At 43.5% G+C, this 23,928-nt stretch overlaps 1 protein-coding gene across 1 annotated transcript in view; it reads left to right on the top strand.

The window, feature by feature from the left end:
• CNTN5 (contactin 5) overlaps positions 1 to 23,928 on the top strand; it is a 1,198,205-nt gene that overhangs the window by 895,509 nt on the left and 278,768 nt on the right. The window contains exon 11 of the mRNA XM_083170083.1: positions 19,247 to 19,428. Within this exon, the coding sequence (XP_083026209.1) occupies positions 19,247 to 19,428 (182 nt within the window). The remainder of the gene's footprint in view (positions 1 to 19,246; positions 19,429 to 23,928) is intronic.

The following is a 23,928-nucleotide window of genomic DNA, read 5'->3' as shown; positions in this document are numbered from 1 at the left end:
ATGTCTTTCAAATGATGAGGTAGAAGGTATCTCAATTAAAGTGCAGTATGTAAGGGGGTGATAAAAACGGTATAAAAAGAGGTATTAATATACAATACATAAAAACAAGTTTACAGTACAAATGTCATTTTAAAAAGTTTATATTAAAAATTACCATAAAAAGATAATTTAGAAAAAAGTACAAAATCTAAAATGGAGGGAACTCTTACATGAACCATTTGAGCTCGAAATCTTTATTTAGGCCATTAGGTATCAATGTGTGAAAATTAAAAATCATTGACATTTCTTTTTTCGCCAATAATGAGCTAATGTCACCTCCTCTTCTGTTAAGCTCCACTTTATTCAAAATATAAAAAATTTTTATACCAGCAGTATCACAGTTGTGAACCAATTTAAAGTGGGAGGAAAGTGCATGTGCTTCTAGGCCTTTTTTAATATTACGGATATGCTCACTAATTCGTATTTTAAAAGCTCTACTGGTTCGACCTATATAGAATTTGGAGCATGTACATTCTATTGCATAAACAACATTTATAGAGTGGCACGTTAAAAATTCTTTAATAATGTGTTTCTTCCCATTAATGTTAAGTTCATTGATCTTGGGGCCAAAAGTGTTTGTTACATGTTTACAGCCCATACAAGATCCACACCTGTAAAATCCTAATGAGTTAATAGTAGACTTTTTAGGTGAAATGGGATGAAGGCTTTTCACAAGTTTCGTTTTAAGATTAGGTGCCTTCCTAAAAACACATTTAGGATTAGTGGGAATTTCTTTTCCTATGATTGGGTCCTTTTTTAATATGTCCCAATGTTTACTAATAATCTTCTTTACTTCTTTATGCTGTGAGGAGAAGTTGGTAATGAAGGACCACTTGTAGTTATCATTTTTCACAAGTTGAGTGTTTTTGGGTTCGAAAAGTGTTTCTCTATCAAGGTCTTGAGTACTTTTTAGAGATTTATTTACTTTGGCTTCTTCATAGCCACTCTTTACGAACCGCTCCTTCATTTCAATTGCTTGGCCATTAAACACATCAAGTTCTGTACAATTGTACAGAACTTGATGTGTTTAATGGCCAAGCAATTGAAATGAATGAAATGAAATTGAAATGAAGGAGCAGTTCGTAAAGAGTGGCTATGAAGAAGCCAAAGTAAATAAATCTCTAAAAAGTACTCAAGACCTTGATAGAGAAACACTTTTCGAACCCAAAAACACTCAACTTGTGAAAAATGATAACTACAAGTGGTCCTTCACTACCAACTTCTCCTCACAGCATAAAGAAGTAAAGAAGATTATTAGTAAACATTGGGACATATTAAAAAAGGACCCAATCATAGGAAAAGAAATTCCCACTAATCCTAAATGTGTTTTTAGGAAGGCACCTAATCTTAAAACGAAACTTGTGAAAAGCCTTCATCCCATTTCACCTAAAAAGTCTACTATTAACTCAATAGGATTTTACAGGTGTGGATCTTGTATGGGCTGTAAACATGTAACAAACACTTTTGGCCCCAAGATCAATGAACTTAACATTAATGGGAAGAAACACATTATTAAAGAATTTTTAACGTGCCACTCTATAAATGTTGTTTATGCAATAGAATGTACATGCTCCAAATTCTATATAGGTCGAACCAGTAGAGCTTTTAAAATACGAATTAGTGAGCATATCCGTAATATTAAAAAAGGCCTAGAAGCACATGCACTTTCCTCCCACTTTAAATTGGTTCACAACTGTGATACTGCTGGTATAAAAAATTTTTATATTTTGAATAAAGTGGAGCTTAACAGAAGAGGAGGTGACATTAGCTCATTATTGGCGAAAAAAGAAATGTCAATGATTTTTAATTTTCACACATTGATACCTAATGGCCTAAATAAAGATTTCGAGCTCAAATGGTTCATGTAAGAGTTCCCTCCATTTTAGATTTTGTACTTTTTTCTAAATTATCTTTTTATGGTCATTTTTAATATAAACTTTTTAAAATGACATTTGTACTGTAAACTTGTTTTTATGTATTGTATATTAATACCTCTTTTTATACCGTTTTTATCACCCCCTTACATACTGCACTTTAATTGAGATACCTTCTACCTCATCATTTGAAAGACATGACAGAACGGCAGCTGGAACGCAAAGTTTAGTATTTCTGCCAGAACATCCTGGTGAATGGACCGCATAATAACACCAGAAGGCTGCGGAATGAACCGCAGACGTCACTTCCGGCGTCAATCCAGCGGAGAATTAAGAGATCTGGGACGTCCTAATAATCGGAAGTACGCGGAGTGAACCGCAAACGTCATTTCCGGAAGTGAAGTAACGTGGAACGCGGAAGTAATGTACGCGTTCCCGCGGGTTAAAAACAAACCCGATACGGACTTCACATCATTGCTAGTACTTAGGATAGGACATTAGAGGTTAGGAAACTCCATGTCTGGAAATAGGTATGTATGTAGGGAGTATAAATATAGGTATTGAACACTGCACTCCATATGCCTTGACAAAGAAACCGGTGAGTTTCGAAACGCGTTGGCGGCTGGAGTAAGGAAGCTTGGTGGGACTGCATTGCCGGGAGACTATCAGGGACGCCTGGAACCCCCCACATACAATTTGTAAACATCTGCGCAATTGTCTGCATCTATGTGTGTGGACCACACGTTTTGGTGAGAGTCCACCTTGCTACCTTTTTATCAATTGTATCCATGTCATAGAAAATAAAACTGTATTACACTATCCAGTACCTTCTCTTTTCTATGAATAAGAGTTACAGATTCTATTTGAGCCATCGGTGACGTGACCGCTCCCTATCAAAAATGCTAATGTCTACAATTTAGTAGACACAAGAAAAGGGTACGAGTCAGTTTAATCACCGGTGTCATATATGTGAATAATACTGTAAAAAACTGTATTACACTATTGTGCCCTTTTTTTCTGTTTTTACTTTTTGGGTAAACCAATAAGAAAACAAGAAGTTTACTTCCAACCAGCGCTAAGGGGACAACTGGTAATTTCTTTCCATATCTTTTTGAAATATATTCAAATTGAGCTGCATGCACAGTTGACGAACAATCTTGATGAACAACTGGCGGGTATGCGCATCATCATTCATCGTTTGTTTGTTGACAATATCTTTTGTCAACATCTTCCGTCCAGGACACTGGGTTCAATAGAAATGTCTTTCAACCAAATTGGTCAAAAAAATTGTACAGTGTGTATGCACCTTTACTGTTAGCCGTTCAGCATGATTCGCTGAAACCCAAAGCACGGCGCATGTGCTAGATTGTCTTTTAGCTGGGAAACTGTTCTGTTTCATTGTTATTTGGACTTTGATTCTCATTATAACATCAGGCAGCTGTCTAGGGAGCATAACCCTGTGGGTTGGGGGCCACCTAGAACTAAAATCATGGAGACGTCTTTGTATGGAGACATCCCTTGGGAACATAATGCTGAGACATTCTTATGGAACTTAGTGCTGGCAGGTGTGGGTATTGCAAGCCTCTGCAGCCCTGCACCTGTAGTTTCACTTTGTTTGAACCTTCTTCTGACTGACAGTATAAGTCAGGGCTGGCCACACGGGTCCTTCTGATCCACCAACGGTCCATGTTTTCCAAATTACCTAGCTGGTGCACAGCTACTAACTGTCACATTTTTTAAAAATGCTGCATTCATTCCCACTATAGATCCACAGGTTGCCTGAAAAGCATGAACTATTGGTAGATCTTGAGGACAGGTTTGGCCACCCCTGGTGTAAGTGATAGAGCTGGTGCTGCAGAATGGTAGCAAGCAATGCAGTACGCGCACCCATCTTCCTTGTCCTCCCAGTCATTGAGTCAATGAAGCTCCACCTCATTTAGAATAGTCAAGGTGCTGTGAATGAATGGAGCCACATGAAAACAGCAAGCAAACCCTACTTTCAGCAGCTATGGATGCTAAAAAGTGGGTGTATCAGCTCTTGCACATCAGGGTAAATTCACAGAGACAACTCCAGCAAATGACACACATGCGGCTGCATCCAACACAGAGCCATTCCATCCAGGTTCTATAGGCCATGCTCTGTAAGAACCTAACATTGGTGGAACTATCATGGGCATTAGTGTTGCTCCCACACCAGACACTGGAGGTTATTCTTGTTGACTCACAAGGATGTGAATTAGCAGCCTTGCGAGTCCCCCAGATGCTGCTCACTGCCCCCCCCCCTCCCTCGCACGGCGGGTTCGCCCACATGGCATGGAATGGATGTTTAACATACAAATCCATTCCAGGGGGAAACACCCACATCATTCGATGGTCGCCGACCATCGAATGATGTGGAAGGTGCACGCATATCTAAGTGACTCTCAGGTCACTTAGATTTGTGTGCACCCTCAAAAAGAACTGGGCGGGCAGCTGACATCCGGTGATGTCAGTTGTCCGCCCCCCCCACACGTGTCACTGGGCCATTTCCACAGTATTTTCATGGGAACACCCATGGGCTGATCCCTCGGTCCACCACCCCCCGCCCGCAGTCTTGGGTGTGTGCGCCCAGCAAACAGTCTGTTTGGGGTGGCCTCATGCACCCAGTGTTTGCACATGCGCAGAAATGCACATACACACTTCTAAAACACTGAGCTCTCATGCGAATTTGCATGCGAGCGAAGCAACCAGAATAAACCCCACTGTGTATGGATGCTTGGAAACAGGGCTGGCAACTTTTAGATCATAACTTAATAGATGTTGAATCACAAGACAACTAAACAGTGCTGGAAAGACGACAAATATTTGAACATTAATTATGTACTGTTTAAGTGTCTACACACTACAGCAGACCATAGTTACCTCCCCTCCTGCATTCTGCAGGAGACTCCCTGAAATAGCAGCAATCTCCCTCTCTCCCTCATTAGTCTAGCAATCTCCCTCATGTCACCTAGCCCACATTACACTGTTACCTCATAGTTACCACCCCTCCTGCATTCTGCAGGAGACTCCCTGACATAGCAGCAATCTCCCTCTCTCCCTCATTAGTCTAGCAATCTCCCCCATGTCACCTAGCCCACATTACACTGTTACATCATAGTTACCACCCCTCCTGCATTCTGCAGGAGACTCCCTGACATAGCAGCAATCTCCCTCTCTCCCTCATTAGTCTAGCAATCTCCCTCATGTCACCTAGACCACATTACACTGTTACACCATAGTTACCTCCCCTCCTGCATTCTTCAGGAGACTCCCTGACATAACAGCAATCTCCCTCTCTCCCTCATTAGTCTAGCAATCTCCCTCATGTCACCTAGCCCACATTACACTGCTACATTTTTGGGTGAAAAAAGGAATGAGAGATAGATACATTTACACTGAATCATCAGTACCAATTCCCAGCACTATACCAAGTATAGTAGCTGTTACTAACTGCTTTGGGGCTCATCTACATTTGTATATAAATCATTTTAAAAGATTCCTCTCAGATCTAGCAGTACACACCCACGCTTCTATGTGCCACGTTCACAATCTTTTTTCACAATCTCTCCATATAAGGAACTAGATACGCCCTTTGGGTGGAACATGACACGCCCCTTCAATGGGGCACTGTGCAAAGTTCTGCTACCAACTATTATCACCCTGAAACTAGTTTTTAAAAGTAGGCAAGTATGCAGCAGATACAGAAACAAAATGAAAGTTAATTAAATAATTGGATATGAATCTGTTGAATTGAGCTGAACTGACTTGTGGACTTTCATTTCTTTCAGTTTCCAATTTGAGAAACTCTTTAAATCATGAAAGTAGTTCATTTATAATGTAAAAGGCACCAGATCTGTGTAGTCATCACAATCAAGGCTGTAGTTAATTGCCGGCATTAATATGAGATAGACAGTCTTGTTAAACCACTTTACCTTCTGAATTAACCTATGTTAGAGTAAGGAAGCGCTGAATGTGTGTCATACTTTCTAGCGGTTCCACTAAACTCTGGGCATTGGCTAATAATTATTTCATAACGCACCGGGTCTCTGGAGAGAAAAGTGAAAATATAGCACCAGACAGAAGTGTGTTCCAGATAGCACAATGCATTTCGCTCTATTTGATTCTGAAGAAATAGCGTAATATATTACCAGTCCCTCTAGCATTCAGGTGTTAATAAATGATAGCATTGCACTGTCTAGATACTTGGCACATTGTTCTCTGTTTGTAATTGACACCTTAATCCTCAAGAAATTATTTATTGCTGTAGTTTTCAAATTCATTTAAAAAAAAAAATATCCTTTTCCATTATGCAGAAAACAATTGACCTCTTGAGAAATTACAGATGTATCTTAGCGATTGTCAGGGCAGAATGCTAATTCCCACAGTAGCGTTGTGTTGCTGTGTCTAAAAATACATCTATTTTTTGTAACGCTTTCTGCGAATTTCCAATAATGAATAGGTAAATAACTCATCTAACCAAATATCACAATAGGTTTAGCATACATTAAATATTCATGAGCTTACAAATACAGGGGAGATGTATGAAGCAAATGTAGGGGAGATGTATAGGTACAGTGATAAGAGTGAAGCTGTGTGCCAGTGGGGCTGTGTATCATGGCAACCAATCAGTTTTGAATTAACATTTATCAAGTGTATGCTATAAAAATATACGTAGCAGCTGATTGGTTGCCATGGGCAACTTATCCTGCTGCCAAACTTCTCCAATATTGTCAATGCTTCATACATTTACTGTACTTCACAGTTCTGAAAATGACATTGAGAAAAAATGAGTGTTATGCAATTCTTTTGGATATGTTAATGGCTAATGTTATAATTTTAATAGTATTTTTATTTAATCGCTTTTTGTTTCAGCAAATGAGTCAAATAAAGTATAACAGTAGGAGATAAGAAGACTTATAGTTTATATAATAGATGGTTGGCAAGAGAGATATGGTCTACCAGTATTTGGCACAAGCCGGCCCTGCAATATCTAAAGTATATCTCCTGATGGAGATTCTGGCCTCTTCCCTCCCCCTAAATGGCGGCAACACACCTTTGTTTGAAGAAATGGAGGCTGTTGCCGCCACCTCCCCACCTCCAACTGGCAACAGACTGTCTGGTGATGGGATGCCTCCGATGTCGCAGAACCCATTTGCGCATTCTTAAGTGCCCCAGCAACAGAGACTATATCAGATGAGTCTAGTGTATGTTAGGAAAAGTGTGTATGTGACAGATGCATTGACATGATACGAGAGGGGAATGGAGGCAACAGGAAGCCCAGGACTGAGAGTGTTATATAGCGGAAGGAGCAGGGTCCCCCAGCAGCACAGATCATATCAGGAGATGAGTGATGTCTAAGTTAGGTGAAGACTGCATGAGACAGGGGCAGTGACATGGTGTGAGGAGGTGAATTAAGGTAACAGTAAGCCAAAGACTGACAGTTTTATCGCAGAAGGAGCAGGGTCCTCCAGCAGCACAGATTATATCAGGAGATGAATGATGTGGGAAGACATCTGTATGTGACAGGGGGCAGTGACATTACTGTATGTGATGAGGGGAATGGAGGCAGCAGAAAGCCACAGACTGAGAGTTATATAGCTGAGGTACAGGTTCCTCCAGCATCACAGAAAATATGAGGTCAAAAAGGATGTTTAAGTGTGAACTGGGCTGCATAAGAATAGTGATGTGAGGGAGGAATATTAGGATGTCAGATGCAGCTCCTTTTAGTGTCAATTACCTTGTAGTAGGAAAGACACTAGCCAAGTCCTGCCCTGACTATCCATCACTGGTCGTTGCTTTTGTTCTCCTTTCTTATGCTGCCCAGCATACAAAAGAAACAGTGGGTGAAATTGAATAGGATGAGAGATTCAGAAAGTGAGAGATTTGTTAAGAAATCTCAATTTTTTTTTTAAAGTGCCAATCATTTACACTGCAAAGCCATTTTGAATTTGCAGTGTAAATGATTGCCACTACAAAAAAAACTGGAGATTTCTTACCAAATTTCTCACTTTCTGAATATCTCATCCGATTACATTTCACCCAGTGTGTCAATGATGACACAAAGGCCATTTCTTTGCAGCCCTGTCCATGAGACTATCTCTAAATCTATGATAGTCATTGTCATGTACTAGGAACGTTCTAAACCTTTGATTTATTTAGTTAGAAATTCCAAGGGATGCAGTCAATGTACCAACAGTCTCAAAATACAGATGGTCAAAATACCAACAACCATTGGCAGACAGTCAAAAATCCTGACACATTGAAAATACCAACATGGTTAAAATGCTGACATGGTGCCGACATTTAAAATGTTGATATTTAAAAATCTCAACATGAGTTTTTAATAACTTACTTTGAAACTAACTTGTTCTTTCGGCATGATCCAAGTGGGCATAGAGTTAGATATAATAGTGGGTAAGGGACCGTGCCTGACGCATGGAAACTGCCGCAAGCCATGTGAGGGGACGCAGTACACTTATGGTCCATGTCGACCTATGTAGAAATACATACCCAAAAACCATACCAACATTTGGTCGACATTTTAAATGTCAGCAATTGGACCACGACGGCATTTGGACCACGTCTGCGTTTTGAACATGTCTGTATTTTGGCTGTATAGCAATGCTTGTCGAAATTTTTTATTTCGGGAAATCATACTGAATATATTTCCAGTATTCTATATTTCCATGTTATGAGTTTATTGACTTCCACATGGCCAGAAACCACACAGTCGGTGTTCAGATCACAGCAGTGTAAGTGCCTTTAACTTATGTAAATGCATCTGCCCCTTAACCTCTGTCTTTCTAAAAGTATTTTTTTGGTATGTTTTTATTGCAAACAACAAACTAGTCTTTAAAACATTGTTGGGTGATGAGCCATCAATGAGGGTCGGAATAATTAAAGATCAGAAGTTTAAAATTACTTTGAGGAGGTGATTACTAAATGGTGGAAAAGGTTAATTAGAAATTTAGAAAAGTGTCTAATGAAGGGAATATTACAGACTCCAGAGGAAGTATCATGAATACTGACAGAGAAAAGGAGGAGACCTGCTCTATTAATCTTGGCAGCTGAAAGGATTTATGCTAGAAAGCCGCTGGTGCATTTTAAGTAATGCAAAATCTACCGGCAGGAATCTCGTCGTGCTGTAAACTAAAAGTGGAACAAACACGATGTTCCTGTTCGGAGATAATAAATGGATTTTATAAGCCGCAAAACCAATGGGCACGCAAAGTTTTTTCTTTAGCACCGATGTGAGTACATTTCCACTTTAAGAAGAACGATAGGATGCTCACGTTCCGGAATTGGAAACGGGCACAAAAAATGCTCTATGTGGTCTTTCTTGGGGTTGATGGAAAGAATTAGGTCCTGATCTATTATCACTGGGAACGGGGCGACTTCGACCCTGTTTCGATGTTAGGGGTTCTGCACATGAAAAAGCGCGTAATTGCGCATGGGCAGACTCTGGACAATTTAACACTAGCTGGCCCATTTATTGCAGAGAGGGAAGGCCGGGGGTGGACCGGGGCAGTGACGTCACTGGACCATGGGAACACCCAGCAATTTATGGGTATTCCCATAAAAATGCTGGGCGTTTCCATGGGTGCGCAGGCGGGCCGATGCCTGCCAGGGTAAGGCAGCTGACGTCACATGACCTCAACGTCCGCCTCCTCTAAGGCGGACACCAATGGAAATAAAAAGTCAGTTTAGAGTGACGATGACCATACAATGATTTCTCTCCCCTTTGGCTACATGTGAGGAAATGCGTTCGCATACACAACCCCTTGCATGGTACCGAGGGGATTCGGCAGTGGTGAGAGGGGAATAGCATCTCAGGCGTTCGGTAAACTGTGATGTTCAGGGCTTACCGAGCCAACCTCAACCAGGGTCTAAATACTGTAAGTTGCTACAAAGTCCTCATTGGTGCCATTTATAATGTACATTATAAATAATAATACTGAATAATACTTCAATTACTGAAAAATTTTGCATTTTCTCAATAAATTCAGCTTGGTTCATTTACAGTATGTGTTTCTGTCAGTTACGAAGGTCAGGGGCATCGCTACTGTAGACGGTTCTTCAACCTGGGCAAAGACTGATCCTGACATTTTAGCGAAGCAGGTATCCAGGTTTATAAAACCTTCACAAGAGGGACAATTCAGGAGAGAAGACAGCATCATATAATCATTTCGTGGTACAAGTAGGCCAGACCGCTTTCCCTACGACCATTTTTTAAATTCTTACATCTCTGGAATCCGAGTCAATGGCAACAGCGCTACAAAAAATGACAAGGAAAATGGGTGATGTTCTGTAGGAAAATCACTGGGAGTATGGCGGCGGAGACCTACACATGTGCTCTAGACTCTGGTACAGTGCTGTGGTCTACTAGTGATCTTGTGCTCAGAGTGTATGCTAGGGGAGGGGGGACCTGGCTGGAGACTGCACATAGGATTCTTCTTCTCTTAATATGCTCCTGAGAGAATGTGAATATTGAAAAGGACTGACACCCTAAGTGCCATACTTACTCTCGTGGAAGTTGCCAAAGGCTCACAAGTTTTCAGGTAGTAAACATGGTCCGTAAAATATGTAGTCCCCTTCCCGATGGACCTGAGATTAATATTAAAGAGGGTAGTCACAGTGTGTGTGTGTGTGTGTGTTTGTTAGGGACTGTGTAAAAAGCTCCACCTCTCAATCATGGCCTGTATTCTAAGTTTCTGAGAAACATTGTGGTCTCTTGGTGAGAGACTTCTTTGTTTCTGCCGCATCACTCAGTCCATTGCGTCCTCCTCCTGTGCTGCTGGGCTAAGCTACTCAGTTATGCAGAACATAGCACAGGCACTTACTCTGTAAGTGCTGTGGGGCTAACTAACTGGCTAACTAACTGGTCTCCTCAGTCATTCAGACACACTAGCAGTGGTGGCTCCAGGGGTTGGGCTGCAGCACAGTCCAAAATTCAAATAAGGGAGAAACACCAACTGCAAGTGAGTCAGATTGGAATAGCAGTTGGTGGCAGTTGCTGTGCCTTCCCTATTTGAATTTTGAAGTGTGCTGCAGCCCCACCTCTGGAGCCTCCCCTGCACACTAGCCAAAATCTTCCTGCAATACTCTCTCAGCACCCATTGTGGGGGCCCCCATATCCCCCTAGAAATGACATAACCAGCCTTTAATTTTAAAGGGAGCTTCAAAACTCAAATAAATAAATAAGGGAGATACTTCATTGTGTGACTAGCCACTAAACAACATCCTTTGAGGAATAGATACTATACTAGAACAGCTGCAAGCCATGCCCAGCAGTGAAAGTCATTATGACTGTTAAGCATCTTGAGTGATGAGTCATTGGGGCTGCTTCGCTTAGCTGAATATCGGTTAGGTTGTTTAAATGTAGATGATACATTTTTTATAGAAATAAGCATTCCAATATAAAATATGCCTTGAAGCTAAACATCACAGACTATAAGAAAGGGCGTATATGTGAGCACTTAATTGGCCCTAAATAGAACAAGCTCCTGGTGGGGTGTTGTGTCAAACTGCTCCCACAAAGGGGTGTCAAATCCCTAAAATAGGTACAAGCAAGATATATAAGTGGAGCGCTAAAAGTATTGAGGATCAATTGGATAGTACAATAAAAATATATTTTTTAATTAAAAATAGTTATTACCATATAATAAGCAATAAATAATAAAAAATAACAATAATAAAGCAATTGAATACAGTAAGTGTACTGATAAGCGTGTAATAGGCAGTAACATATTAAAGGTTGCATACTTATTGATACTGGAGTCCTGCTTGTTCTTGTATCTCTCCTTTGAAAGTTAGTAGCTCAACTTTCCCACTAGGTAACTTGGCCAGAAACGAATTAAGGGAGTCCATAAACCATGCAGGATGTTGAAATATCGCTGGAGGGTGAATGCAGTCCTCGAATTAGAGAGGCATCCTCACGATGTTTGCAGTATTTGTAATCCACAGTGTGAAGGTAGCGGTGTCCCATAAGCTGGTATAATGCTGAGAAGTTTCCAAAGTTCAAATCCAGTGGTGAGCATGAGAGTTGAATTGTAGCAGGAAATCCAGTACAACCTTTAAAATCCGGGGTCAGTTTAACCTGACCCCGGATTTTAAAGGTTGTACTGGATTGCCTAAAGGTTGTGCCCGGATTGCCTAAAGCAGCACTCGCACCTTTTAAACTGACCCCAGATCTTAAAGGTTGTACTGGATTTCCTGCTACAATTCATCTCCCATGGTACATTTGGGGTCCCATGTTCCAACCTTGCTCCTCCCATTGTTGTCACATTTCACGTGGTAGTGACATCAGGGATCTTTTAGCCTCAAAGAATTTAGACAGGCAGCCTATCAATTCCACAAGAATGGATTTCAAGTACCCCTAGGCTGAATAATGGTTTAGCCCACAAAATGGCCGCCACTGTTGAGTGTAGACTAGAAATGTGAAAAATTTTATGCAAATATACACTTTTTTTATATCCTTACAGTTTTTCAGGCATATCAAATTACATCCATAAGCATAACTGTCAAATACATACCTAGAGGGATTTATAAAATGAGATACAGGATTTGACATTATAAGATTGCACTCACACTGGTTTCCCTTTGTTATGTGCTAGTTTTAACTCTGGAGGATTACAACACCTTCCCAACTGCTAATAACAGCCAGCGAAACTGGCATTATCATTTTCCACCTGCTTTTTACACTTTGACAGCAACAAAAGATGTGTCCTGTTAAGTAATTAAAGGTTATCTTAGTCAATTTCATCAACTAACAACATGAAGTTATTTTGGTGTACATATAACGAGTTCTTATCTACTTCCTCCAGCCATTAGCTGAGGATCAGATCAGTGCCTTTATTTCTGCTTCTCACCAATTGCTCTTTCCATTTAAAATGTTTTTTTTTTTTTTATTTTGCCCTGTCTAAATTTTAGGCTTAGTAGGGGAGAGGGAAGAGGGGAGGGAGCAATTTAATTTGACGCCTTTTTTATTTTCCATCTTCAGCTTTACCAATGTCTTTTCTCTTTTGGGATTACGGTAGTAATACTAATAGCAAAAAAAAAAAAAAAGACGTAAAACAGTGCCTCTGGCAAATCCAATTATACGACTGCAAAGCTTTTGTCAACTTGTTCAGAAAAATGTGAGAAAATTGAATAATAAAAATACTGAGCTGGACCTAACTAAAAATAATAAACCAGTAAGCATATTGTGGGGCAATTTCCATCTATATAAGCTGTAGGTGTTTTAGTCATTGTGCAAGTACAGTAGGTTGGACAGAAAATGGTGCAGTTAAAAAAAAACAATTTCCACTGGTTTGCAAAATTGGTGCAGCCCAAGACTACATATGATCCATCTTTTCAAAAAAATGTAAAAATGTATGTTTACATATTACCCCATAATAACAACTTGAAAGGTTTTGGGGACATTTTTGAAAATGTATTTAAAAAAAAACAAGAAACTAAGAAATCACATGTACATAATTATTCGCAGCCTTTGCACAATACTTTGTTGATGCACCTTTGGCAGCCAGGGGCGTAACTATAGCACCGCAGCCCCCGCCACCGCGGGGGGCGCTGTGCATGTGGGGGCGCCAGGGGCTGCGGTGCTATAGTTACCTACCCCCCAATCCCCCGCAGACATACGTATCTTGCGGTCCCGGCGGCTCCGTTCTTCTGATGAGGACCACAACAAAATGGCCGCCCCCATATAGCAAACAGTTCTCTGAAACTGTCTGCTGTACGGGGGCGGCCATTTTGTGGTGGTCCTCAGCAGATGAACGGACAGAGCCGCCGGGTCCAGCGCGATAGGTAAGACTGCGGGGGAGGGGGTTAGCATAGGCGACGGGGCGACGGGGGGGGGGGGTGCTCGACGGGGCAGCGGCGGGGGGTGAGTATGGGTGCCCTCCCCCCCTAACGGCGGGGGGGCGCCCAAAACGTAGCTACGCCACTGTTGGCAGCAATTACAGCATCAAGTATTTTTGAATATGATGCCACAAGCATGGCACAGCTATCTTTGGGCAGTTTAGCCTATTCCTCTTTGCATTACATCTCAAGTTCTATCAGGTTGCATGGGAAGCGTCGGTGCACAGCCATTTTCAGATCTCTCCAGATATGATTCAAGTCTGGGCTCTGGCTGGGCCACTCGGGTTCATTCACAGAGTCGTCCTTTAGCCACTTTTTTGATATCTTGGTTGTGAGCTTAGGGCCATTGTCCTGCTGAAAGATGAACCGTCGGCCAGGTCTGAGGCCAAGAGCGCTCTGCAGCAGGTTTTCATCCAGGAGGTCTCTGTACACTGCTGCATTCATCTTTCCCTCTATCCTGACTAGTCTCCCATTGTCTGACACTGAAAAACATCCCCACAGCATGATGCTGCCATCACCATGCTTTACTGTAGGGATGGTATTGTCTAGGTGGTGAGTGGTGCCTGGTTTCCTCCAAACATGACGTTGGCATGTAAACCAAAGAGTTCAATCTTTGTCTCATCAGACCAGAGAATTTTGTTTCTCAGGTGCATTTTGGCAAACTCCAGGTGGGCTGCCATGTGCTTTTTACTAAGGAGTGGCTTCTGCCTGTGACACTCTACCACACAGGCCTGATAGGTGGATTTCTGCAGAGATGGATGTGCTTCTGGAAGGTTCTCCTCATTCCAATGGAATACTGTAGCTTTGACAGAGTGACCATCAGGTTCTTGGCCACTTCCCTGACTAACGCTCCCCTACCCCCCCCCCCCCCCCCCCCCACGATCACTCAGTGTAGACAGGCGGCCAGCTCTAGGAAGAGTCCTGGTGGTTCCAAACTTCTTCCATTTATGGATAATGGAGGTCACTGTGCTCATTGGGACCTTCAAAGCAGCAGATATGTTTCTGTACCCTCCCCCAGATTTGTGCCTCGAGACAATCCTGTCTCTTTGGTCTACAGACAATTCCTTTGATTTCATGCTTGGTTTGTGCTCTGAGAGGCACTGTCAAGTGTGGGACCTTATAGAGACAGGTGTGCGCCTTTCCAAATCATGTCCGATTAGGTGGGTTTACCGCATGTGGACTACATTTAAGCCGTAGGAACATTTCAAGGACTATGGGGTCAATTCAGGCCTGATCGATAAGGTCCGCTTTCGCTCCCCCGGCCGATGGTTGGCGTTTGCGCATGGACATGTGCGAATATGGCCATCTCTGTCCGGGATAAAAGTAAATAAAGACATTTATCCACGAAGGGAGGAACAATCTTTTGATGGTGAGTGACCGTCAAATGATTTTTCCTCTGTGCGGAAAGCCTACACATCCACTCGCATGCTAGTGCAGGGATTGGCTTGGCGTGGGCGTGCGTTCGGTAGGGCGCCGTCTTCCTGCTGTCTAGGCAGCGAATGTACACTGCCAGCTAGCAAGTCTGAATCGGTCCCAATGTGTAGATTATACACAATATATGTGTCGTCGATGTTTCTTGTCATTCCTTAACAACAGTTACTCTGCAGCGGAGAACCCGAGCACCGGCACCGAGGGCCAAGCAATCAGCCTCACAGTTGTCATACTCTGGGCATTATCTGTATTTCTGTTTATTCTCGAACAAAGAAACCTTTTCCCAATTAAGACTCAGAGAATGAAATAACTTAAAAGATTTCAGCAGCCTTTGTCGGAGTAAAAAAAAAACTAAAGAAATGAAATTAAGTCTTTTTTTTGTTGTTGTTCTTTTGAAACTTTGTTGTCTCTTAAATAAATCTCCTTGAATCTGAGCCCCTACTGATCGTTCCTACAGTATTTGAAGTAAGTGAGTTATTTCATTCTCGGTCCTGGTTGTCTTCTGTGCAGAAGAGGCGTACCACCGCCAACTATCAGCACATGTACGGCTCTTATATAGTACACCCAGTAGGGAGCATTATTTAATACGCCGACCACCTGATTCTCTCCGACTAATGTAATAAAGGCATTAATGACTGCGCTGTGGGGTAGAAAAAAAAATATATTTTTTATATCATTTTATGTTGTGATATATACGGACAGTTGCAGGAAAATAAGTGTGTCATGTTTTCAGAGAATGTAAGATAGATAGATAGGGCCTGGCTCACAGCTGTCCGCTATGCTGCGTATGTTCACATCTTAGTGAAACGGCTGAATGCCGAAAAATGTCAACATGCATTAGTACGACGTGGGTCAACACAGGCAAAAGGCCGACATGAAAAAAGTGGTCAACTTGAGTTTTTCATGATTTTTCTTTGCAACCGACTTGACCATACTTTACCATCCCACTGGGCATAGAGGGGGAATAAAAAAGTGTTCAAAGCTTGGCGACCGCAGCGACATAGACACAAAGGGTGACTTGTACAGATGGGGCTGGCATCATCCTTGCAGGGCTGGCGTTTGTAATGCCAGCCCCACCATCGCGCCAGCCCCGCCAGGGGGCGCGCGCGCACGAGACGCTTGCATACCCCCTGGACAACGGAGCCTGTCTACGGTCCCCACCGCCTCCCCCGCTGTCGCCGCCGTCGCCCCCGCCACCCCGATCACCCCCCTAACCCTGCCTCTCTCCCTGAAGCGTCCCCGTGAGACGCACGCGCTTCCCAGTTCAGTGAAGCCCCTGTCACCGGCGCTCGCCAGCGGGGAGGGTCTGGTGAGCCCCGGCCAAGGATGGCACCCACATACCGGGGGTTTGCCCCCCCCCACTAGCCAATCAGGCGCGGGCATCAGGAAATCTCTGCTGTTCAAAATTACGAAGGACCCATGCTCATTTTGTCCCCATATTTTGGGAACTATGACCGGCCCTTGAGCCTGGTGCTGGTTTTAGAAATACTGGGGTTACCCTATGTTTTTTGTCCCCTGAATTTCTAAAACCAGGACCGGTTCCTTGAACCCAGGGCTGGTTATGCTCGGGGGGTGGACCCCACGTTTTTCTTTTTATTTCTTTACCAAAAACCGCACATTGCCATGTCTAACAAATCACACGTGTGCATTAATTTGCACATTTTCATGACTAAATTTCCACTTTTTCACGACCAAAAACAAAATCGCATGACAACGCATTTTTCACACCGCAATTTGCATTCCATTGCAATTTTTACAAAAATGTAGCAATTTAAAAATCTCATCTTATTACATGTCTACCAAAATGTGAAAAATCATGTTGACATTTCCCCATGTCGGCCTTTTGGCCATATCGACCTAATGCATGGGGACTTTTTTAATGTGTGGACCTAATAAATTTCGACCAATAGTCGGTGGTCTAATGACCCCTACCCTGTGTGATTACCTGTCACGTTATTATTACAAATTATGTAAGCATTATATTAAAGACGTAAAAGTGACTGTATTTCCCTTAGAATATCATCCTGCTTCCTCTATGCCTTGGTTCCGCTCAGCTGGAATCAGCAGATATTTCTATGGCCTTCACACTGAATAAAGCCTTTGGGCAGAATGCTGCACAGTGATTTCTCCAGTATATAGCAGAACTATGCAGCACTAATTACAGAAGGCAGCAATCACCTCATTGCCGGTGCCTCATTCTTTCCTTATCCACAATTATGTTGTGCAGCAAATGGTCAGACATTTTACGAGTAGTGGCATATAGTAGAAAAGCATTTACCAGTAGTTTACAGCCCGTCAAGACGACACAACACAACAGTAATAACAGGGCCGGTGGCTGTGCGTGGGGCAGAACGGAGCAACACTAGAATTTCTCTGGCAGGCGGCATCTAGTAGCCTCAGGCATGCAACACAAAAGTACTAAATCACCCCTTTAGAGGGGAGGAACAGAGCTAGCCAATCCCAGCTAGCCACAACACCCGCCACACTGCCTGGCCGCACCACCCACCTGCACTGACTGCCTGGCTGCACCGCCACAAGCCTACTGTCTACAACAGGCATTCCCAACCTTGGTCCTCAAGGCATATCAACAGTGCAGGTTTCACTGATATCCAGGCTTGAGCACAGGTGACTTAATTAGTACCTGAGTTATTTTAATTTAACCATCTGTGCTGAAACCTGGATATCAGTAAAACCAGCACTGTTATACCCATTTCAGACATACTGTAACAGTTAATTACTGGATGAAGCAGTTCTAACCGGTAATTTGTGTAGTGTGAAAGGGTCATCCCGGGTCTAAAATCCCGGGTCACCATCCCTGCTTTTTACCAGGGTCTTTTACCCGGGATTTGTGCCCAGGTTGACCCTCTCACACTACAAAAATTACCTGTAATTCAGCAAATTACCGGGCTGACAGTTTGTAACCCGGTAATTTTCTGCTATGTGTGAAAGGGGGGGTCAGACTGCACCCTACACAATGACCTGACACTCAAATACTGAGTAATTGCCGGGTCGGATGTCTGAAAGGGTTATTAGTGTACCTTGAGGAACAGTCTAGGGCAGGGATGGGGACCCATCGGCCCTCCAGCTGTTGTTGAAATCCACATCCCAGCATGCCCTGCAACAGTTTTAGGCCGGTTTCACACACTCCGGCTCCTGCCGGACGGTGAAATCCCGCACGGCCAGGGCGCCGTGCCGCACACAGTACTTTATCATGGAGGGGATGGCCACAGCCCGGCAGCCGTCCCTTCCAGTGGCGGGATCCGGCTGCAACCGTGCGGCCGGGCCGTGGCCGTCCCATGTGAATGGACACAATAGTGTCCATTCACAACTAATGTGTGCGGCACGGCTCCATGGCCATGCAGGATTTCACCGTCCGGCAGGAGCCGGAGTGTGTGAAACCGGCCTTAGCATGGCCAACTAGCAAAACTGTACCAGGGAATGCTGGCATGTGTAGTTCGAAAACAGCTGGTGGGCCGAAGGATCCCCATCCCTGGGGTAGGGAATGCCTGGTCTACAATATTAGAAACGCACAAGGGTAACCATGTTAGTTAAATACAGAAATATGTGTAAAATAGGCACAATGCAGAGCCATCTGCAAAATCTAAATAACACAATTCCAATACACTGAAAAATTCATATCAGCCTTGTTACCACAAATCCCAGTAAATATAATACATTACCAACAGCACTTGCCTTCTATTAGAAATCCTTTGTCCTTACAAGGAACATTTGGTGATTAGTTAAGTCTGACTACGGAAGAGAGCAAACCTCTAATTTATCCGTTACCTATACAATATTCATTATCTATCAGACTATGATAAAGTAACAATAAAAAAGCCTTAAACAGTCATTACCGCTTCAGGTTTCTCTCTGGGAATATGAAGTATATCAAGCTGTACACCGGCCTTAATTGTGATCATACTTTATTGCTACTTGCTATAAATGCTTCAATTAATGGACAAGTTTTGCAACCCAAAAAAAAACGTTAAAACACTTTTTTATTGGCTTTTTTTGTTCTTTTACAGCCCTGTCCCTACTATTTCATGGAGAAAAGTCGGCGGGATTATTCCGAGTAAAGCGAGGCTGAGAAAATCACAGGCGGTTCTCGAGATTCCCAATATACAGCTGGAAGATGCGGCCACATATGAATGTAAAGCCGAAAATTCCAGAGGCAAAAATGCCTTCCGGGGACAGCTACAAGTATACAGTAAGTACAGCTTGGGGGAGAATTGAGTGTTGGATATACACAGTGGCGGATTTAGGGGGGGGGCACCCGGGCACGTGCCCCCTTGTCATTTTATTTTGTAGCTGAGGACCAGGGCTTTCAAACGAGCCCAGCCCCGTGTCTCTAGCCCCCCAGGAACCGGAGATATCACCTGGCAAAGGTGTAACTTTTTTTCCCCATAGTATAATATTGGACCCGTCAATTCCGACCCCCACCCGGTTCCAACGGCTGCCAGTTCCCCCCTGGCATCTTATTCAATTCTAAATCGCTGGGCCTTCAATATGATATCAGGCTGGTCCATATCAGTCAATCGGTTCCAGAGATATTGCGTATACATTTTTTTTATTTTTGGAATGTAATTTCTGGCTGTTCATGTTCTTTGAGGGCAGACTACTCTGGAACCAAACGTTCCAGTTTCACTGGACTAAACTCATTCAAAGCCCACTCAAATGTTCTTCAACATGATACTTGTATCATGTAAATGGGTCAGTTGGTTCCGAAGATATAGCTGGTTAAATTAGATAACTGGTTAAAGGGGGGGAGGGGTGGTTTTCTCTCCCCCTCACACCAGAAAATGCACGGACTAGGCTGGTGTAAAAGGGGCCAACCTGGGAATGCATTTTCTGGTGTGAAAGGGGTATTATTTCAAATAGTCGGGACCTGCAGTGCTCTGAATACAGCCAGGCTCTGCCACTGTCAGTGGCTATCACTTCTGCCTGGCGGCAGCTGTCCCCCATTTACCGCGAGGATGTATTCCCCTTGGCAATGAGCATGTAATCCCACATGGCAACGAGCATGGAACCTCTGGCAATGAGCATGGAACCCTTGGCAATGAGCATGTAGATAAGAAGCACTTATGTAGCATAATTTTTAATAGGCATTATGGTGTTTGGCATAATACATAATGGGCATAATGGCGTGTAACTTATCGTGTAATGGACATTATGGTGTAAATGTTTAATGCACGCCTTTGGTGGACAATGTCCCTGTTTATGAAGCGTATTGTGAATTTTGGCTTAATCTGTGTGGCATTATGTGAATTCTGGCTCAATCCGTGTGGCATTATGTGAATTTTGGCTCAATCCGTGTGGCATTATGTGAATTTTGGCTCAATCCGTGTGGCATTATGTGAATTTTGGCTCAATCCGTATGGCATTATGTGAATTTTGGCTCAATCGATATGGCATTTTAGGAATTTGGCTCAATCCGTGTGGCATTATGTGAATTTTGGCTCAATCCATTTGGCATTATGTGAATTTTGTCTCAATCCGTGTGTTATTATGTAAATTTTGGCTCAATCCGTGTGACATTATGTGAATTTTGGCTCAATCCGTGTGGCATTATGCGAATTTTGACACAATCCATGTGGCATTATTTGAATTTTGGCTCAATCGATGTGGCATTATGTGAATTTTGGCTCATTCCATTTGGCATCATGTGTACATATATGGTGTTGTACACTACACGCAAGGACACGCCCCCTGTTGAGTGGCCACACCCCCTTTTCCAGAGCGCGCCTTCGGCGCATGCACAACTACATCCTTCATTTTTGTCGCCATGGTGGGCCTGCTTACTTTAAATGCCAGGGCCTATTTTTAATCCCATTCCCACCCTCTCTCTGCCGCTCTCTTAGCATGTACACTGGCACCACTAACACCACACCTCCCTCTTTTATCATGGTGCCCCCCCTGTCATTTTATCCTGGATCCGCCCCTGGATATACAGTATACAGTGTTTGTGTGCGTGTGCATGTGTGTGTTCCAATTTTGTGCCTGGAGGCTGGACTAAACCATTTTGCCATGCAAGGGGAGCAAATACATTTATATAGTCTCCGTTGCAGGGTAAATACTGACTGTTTTTGCATGTAGACCACACATGTAAGAGATAATTATTTTTCACATTGCAAGTCATTATTTCCAATTGAACACACCCACCCATATCTTATCTCTCAGCACACATTACATCTGCCCCAGCAGCAGTTCAGTTTTGGCCAGATGCCACCTTCTTTGCAGTACTTAAACTGAGTATAAACCTAAGGATTCATCTGTATGATGGGAACAAAAATCTACCAATGTATGGAAGCATATGAAGATCACTCCTTACATTGACTCATGAGTATGGGCTGCTATCACCAGGTGTCATAGGCTTTTTTTACGGGGGAGGGTTATGAAACACCCACAAAATTATATTTAATATAACTATGCACACACACAAAAACTTTTTCAATAACTAACTTTCCGAGCATCTCAATACACACAATCCACAGCATATTGTAGTACTGAACTCAAGCCAGAGACTGAAGTTCTGTATCAGCCCTTCATTTACATTCATGCCACCCTCCTTCTCTGTGGGGAGTGTTGGCGTTTAACCAGCCATTATAAACCATGTGTAATCACAAACTCTGTCTTCCATTCGGCTTATATTTATCCCTCCTTCCGTCCCACACTGTCTCTCGACTTGCTTTAATACTTTAAATGTCTGTCAAAACTGACTACCGGATAGGTCTAACCATCCACCAATCAGTAGCTTGCGTGCAGTTCACAATCATAGCAGCTAGGCAGCATTCCCTGTCTGTCTCCCAATGGCCTCTGACCCAGTCTGTCCCTAGTTAAAGGCCCCTGGAATTGTGGTTAAATTTGACTTATAGTACAGGTTTTAATAAATAAATCTAAAAATTGGCCTTGTCAGGAAGATATAACCATTCGTTCACTATTGTGCACCTACCTGCATTGTACACCGCCACTAGAATTGTTGGGGCCCGGGACTGACCTACAGTCTGGGCCCCCAGTGGCATAGCGCCATACATCACCATCCACACACCCCCCCCGCACCTGCCAGCAGCCCGCCTCCCCCTACCCCATCACTTACCATCACGTGGCATCGCTTCTTCAGCCTCCCTCCACCGTCGGTCAGGTCCAGAACGTCAGTGCGCACACTGCACAGTGCTGTGCAGCCTGCAGAGCGCCGAGCCCCTCTGTGTCCTAGGCTCGGTGCTCTGCAGGCTGCAATGTGCGTGCCTGGCTGGGAGGCCGCCGGTGCCAGGAGGGGGAGGAGGTGTGCGGGTGCCCAGGGGGGAGGATTGGCACCTCTGTGGGCAGCTGCCCAGGCCCCTCCAGAGGCTGGGGCCTAGGACAGCTGTAACCTGGGCACCCCCCTGTCGGCCCTGAGGATTACTGTTATTTTTCTCTACCTGTAAAGCGGCAAACAACGGTTGATACAACAAAGGGCACTCCTACTGTATGAAGTTATGCTGTAAAAAATATTAGCTGCGCTTATTACAATTTTATGCTGATGTACAAGTGAATAATAGGTGAAATAAAATTGTTGCAGCTGTTTCTAATTAGATACGAAGCACAGTTCACGTCTAACATAGCTGGATGATACTCTCTCCTTAACATGTTTACAAAATGAATCAGAACATTGTGCCTATGAATATGGAACAATCTGTTCCAAAGAAATAACAAAACGGAACATTAGTTTTAAGACATCACAATTAGAACACAAACGAGGGGAGAAGCGTTGATCCATTGTAAGCATCACCTATGGCAAGTTTTGTAATGAGGATAAGAAAATGATGGGAAAAAAATAGATTCTAGGCCAAAACTAAAAAGTGTTTAATGACTTTAGAAAAGTATCTAGAAGACGGCAAGTTAAAGTCAACACCCCAACCTATTGCTGCTATTGTACAAGTAAGCCCCTTCCTCAGGGTCAATGTCCTAGGAAATGCAACCTGGGTTGACCCTTTCACACAGAAGGTTGACTGGTCGAAGTGTTCGATATGCGAATTTCATCTTCTGTCTGGAAGGGGGGTACTCGGTTGGGAACGGGAACTAACCCATGTCCCATAAGTCGGGTGGAATCCCTGGTTTCTTTGTACAAGCAAGTTTAGAGGGGCATTGCATATTTTGGGGGAAAATTACTAAGATGGGAGTTCTATTTCAGATGGAATGTTGCTATGGCCAACCAATCAGATTCTATCTATTATCTTCTAGGGGCTAAATAAATAAGAGGTAGGTTCTGATTGGTTGCCCATAGCAATATCGTATGTGAAATAGAACTGCCATCTTAGTAAGTTCCCCCTTTGGGTCCCTATTAAACACACATTTAGGGCAGATGTATCAAGCCTTATAAAGAGTGGAGAAGTCGCTCATATCGCCAGCCCTGCCAGTGGCTGGCTTCCGCCAGGGGCGCGCGTGCACGAAACGCTTGTGCGCCTCCCTTTGCAAACGGAGCCTGCCGCTGGTTCCTGCCGCCTCCCCACCTGGTCCCCCTCGCTTCACCGACCCCTCCCCCCCCAAACTGGGCAGCGTCTCCCTGAAGCGGAGACACTGCCCAGCCGCCGTGATACTGAGACGCACGTGTGTGTGAGACGCACGCATGTCCCAGTCTTTATTGCCGGCGCTCTCCAGTGCAAGGGATCTGGCGAGCGCCGGCCAAGGATGATGCCCGCTCCATCTGTACAGTAGTAACCAATCAGCTTTG

This window comes from Crinia signifera, chromosome 2 (genome assembly GCF_055691185.1).
Source record: "Crinia signifera chromosome 2, ASM5569118v1, whole genome shotgun sequence".
Lineage (NCBI taxonomy): Eukaryota > Metazoa > Chordata > Amphibia > Anura > Myobatrachidae > Crinia > Crinia signifera.
This window is presented reverse-complemented; position numbering and strand designations above follow the sequence as displayed.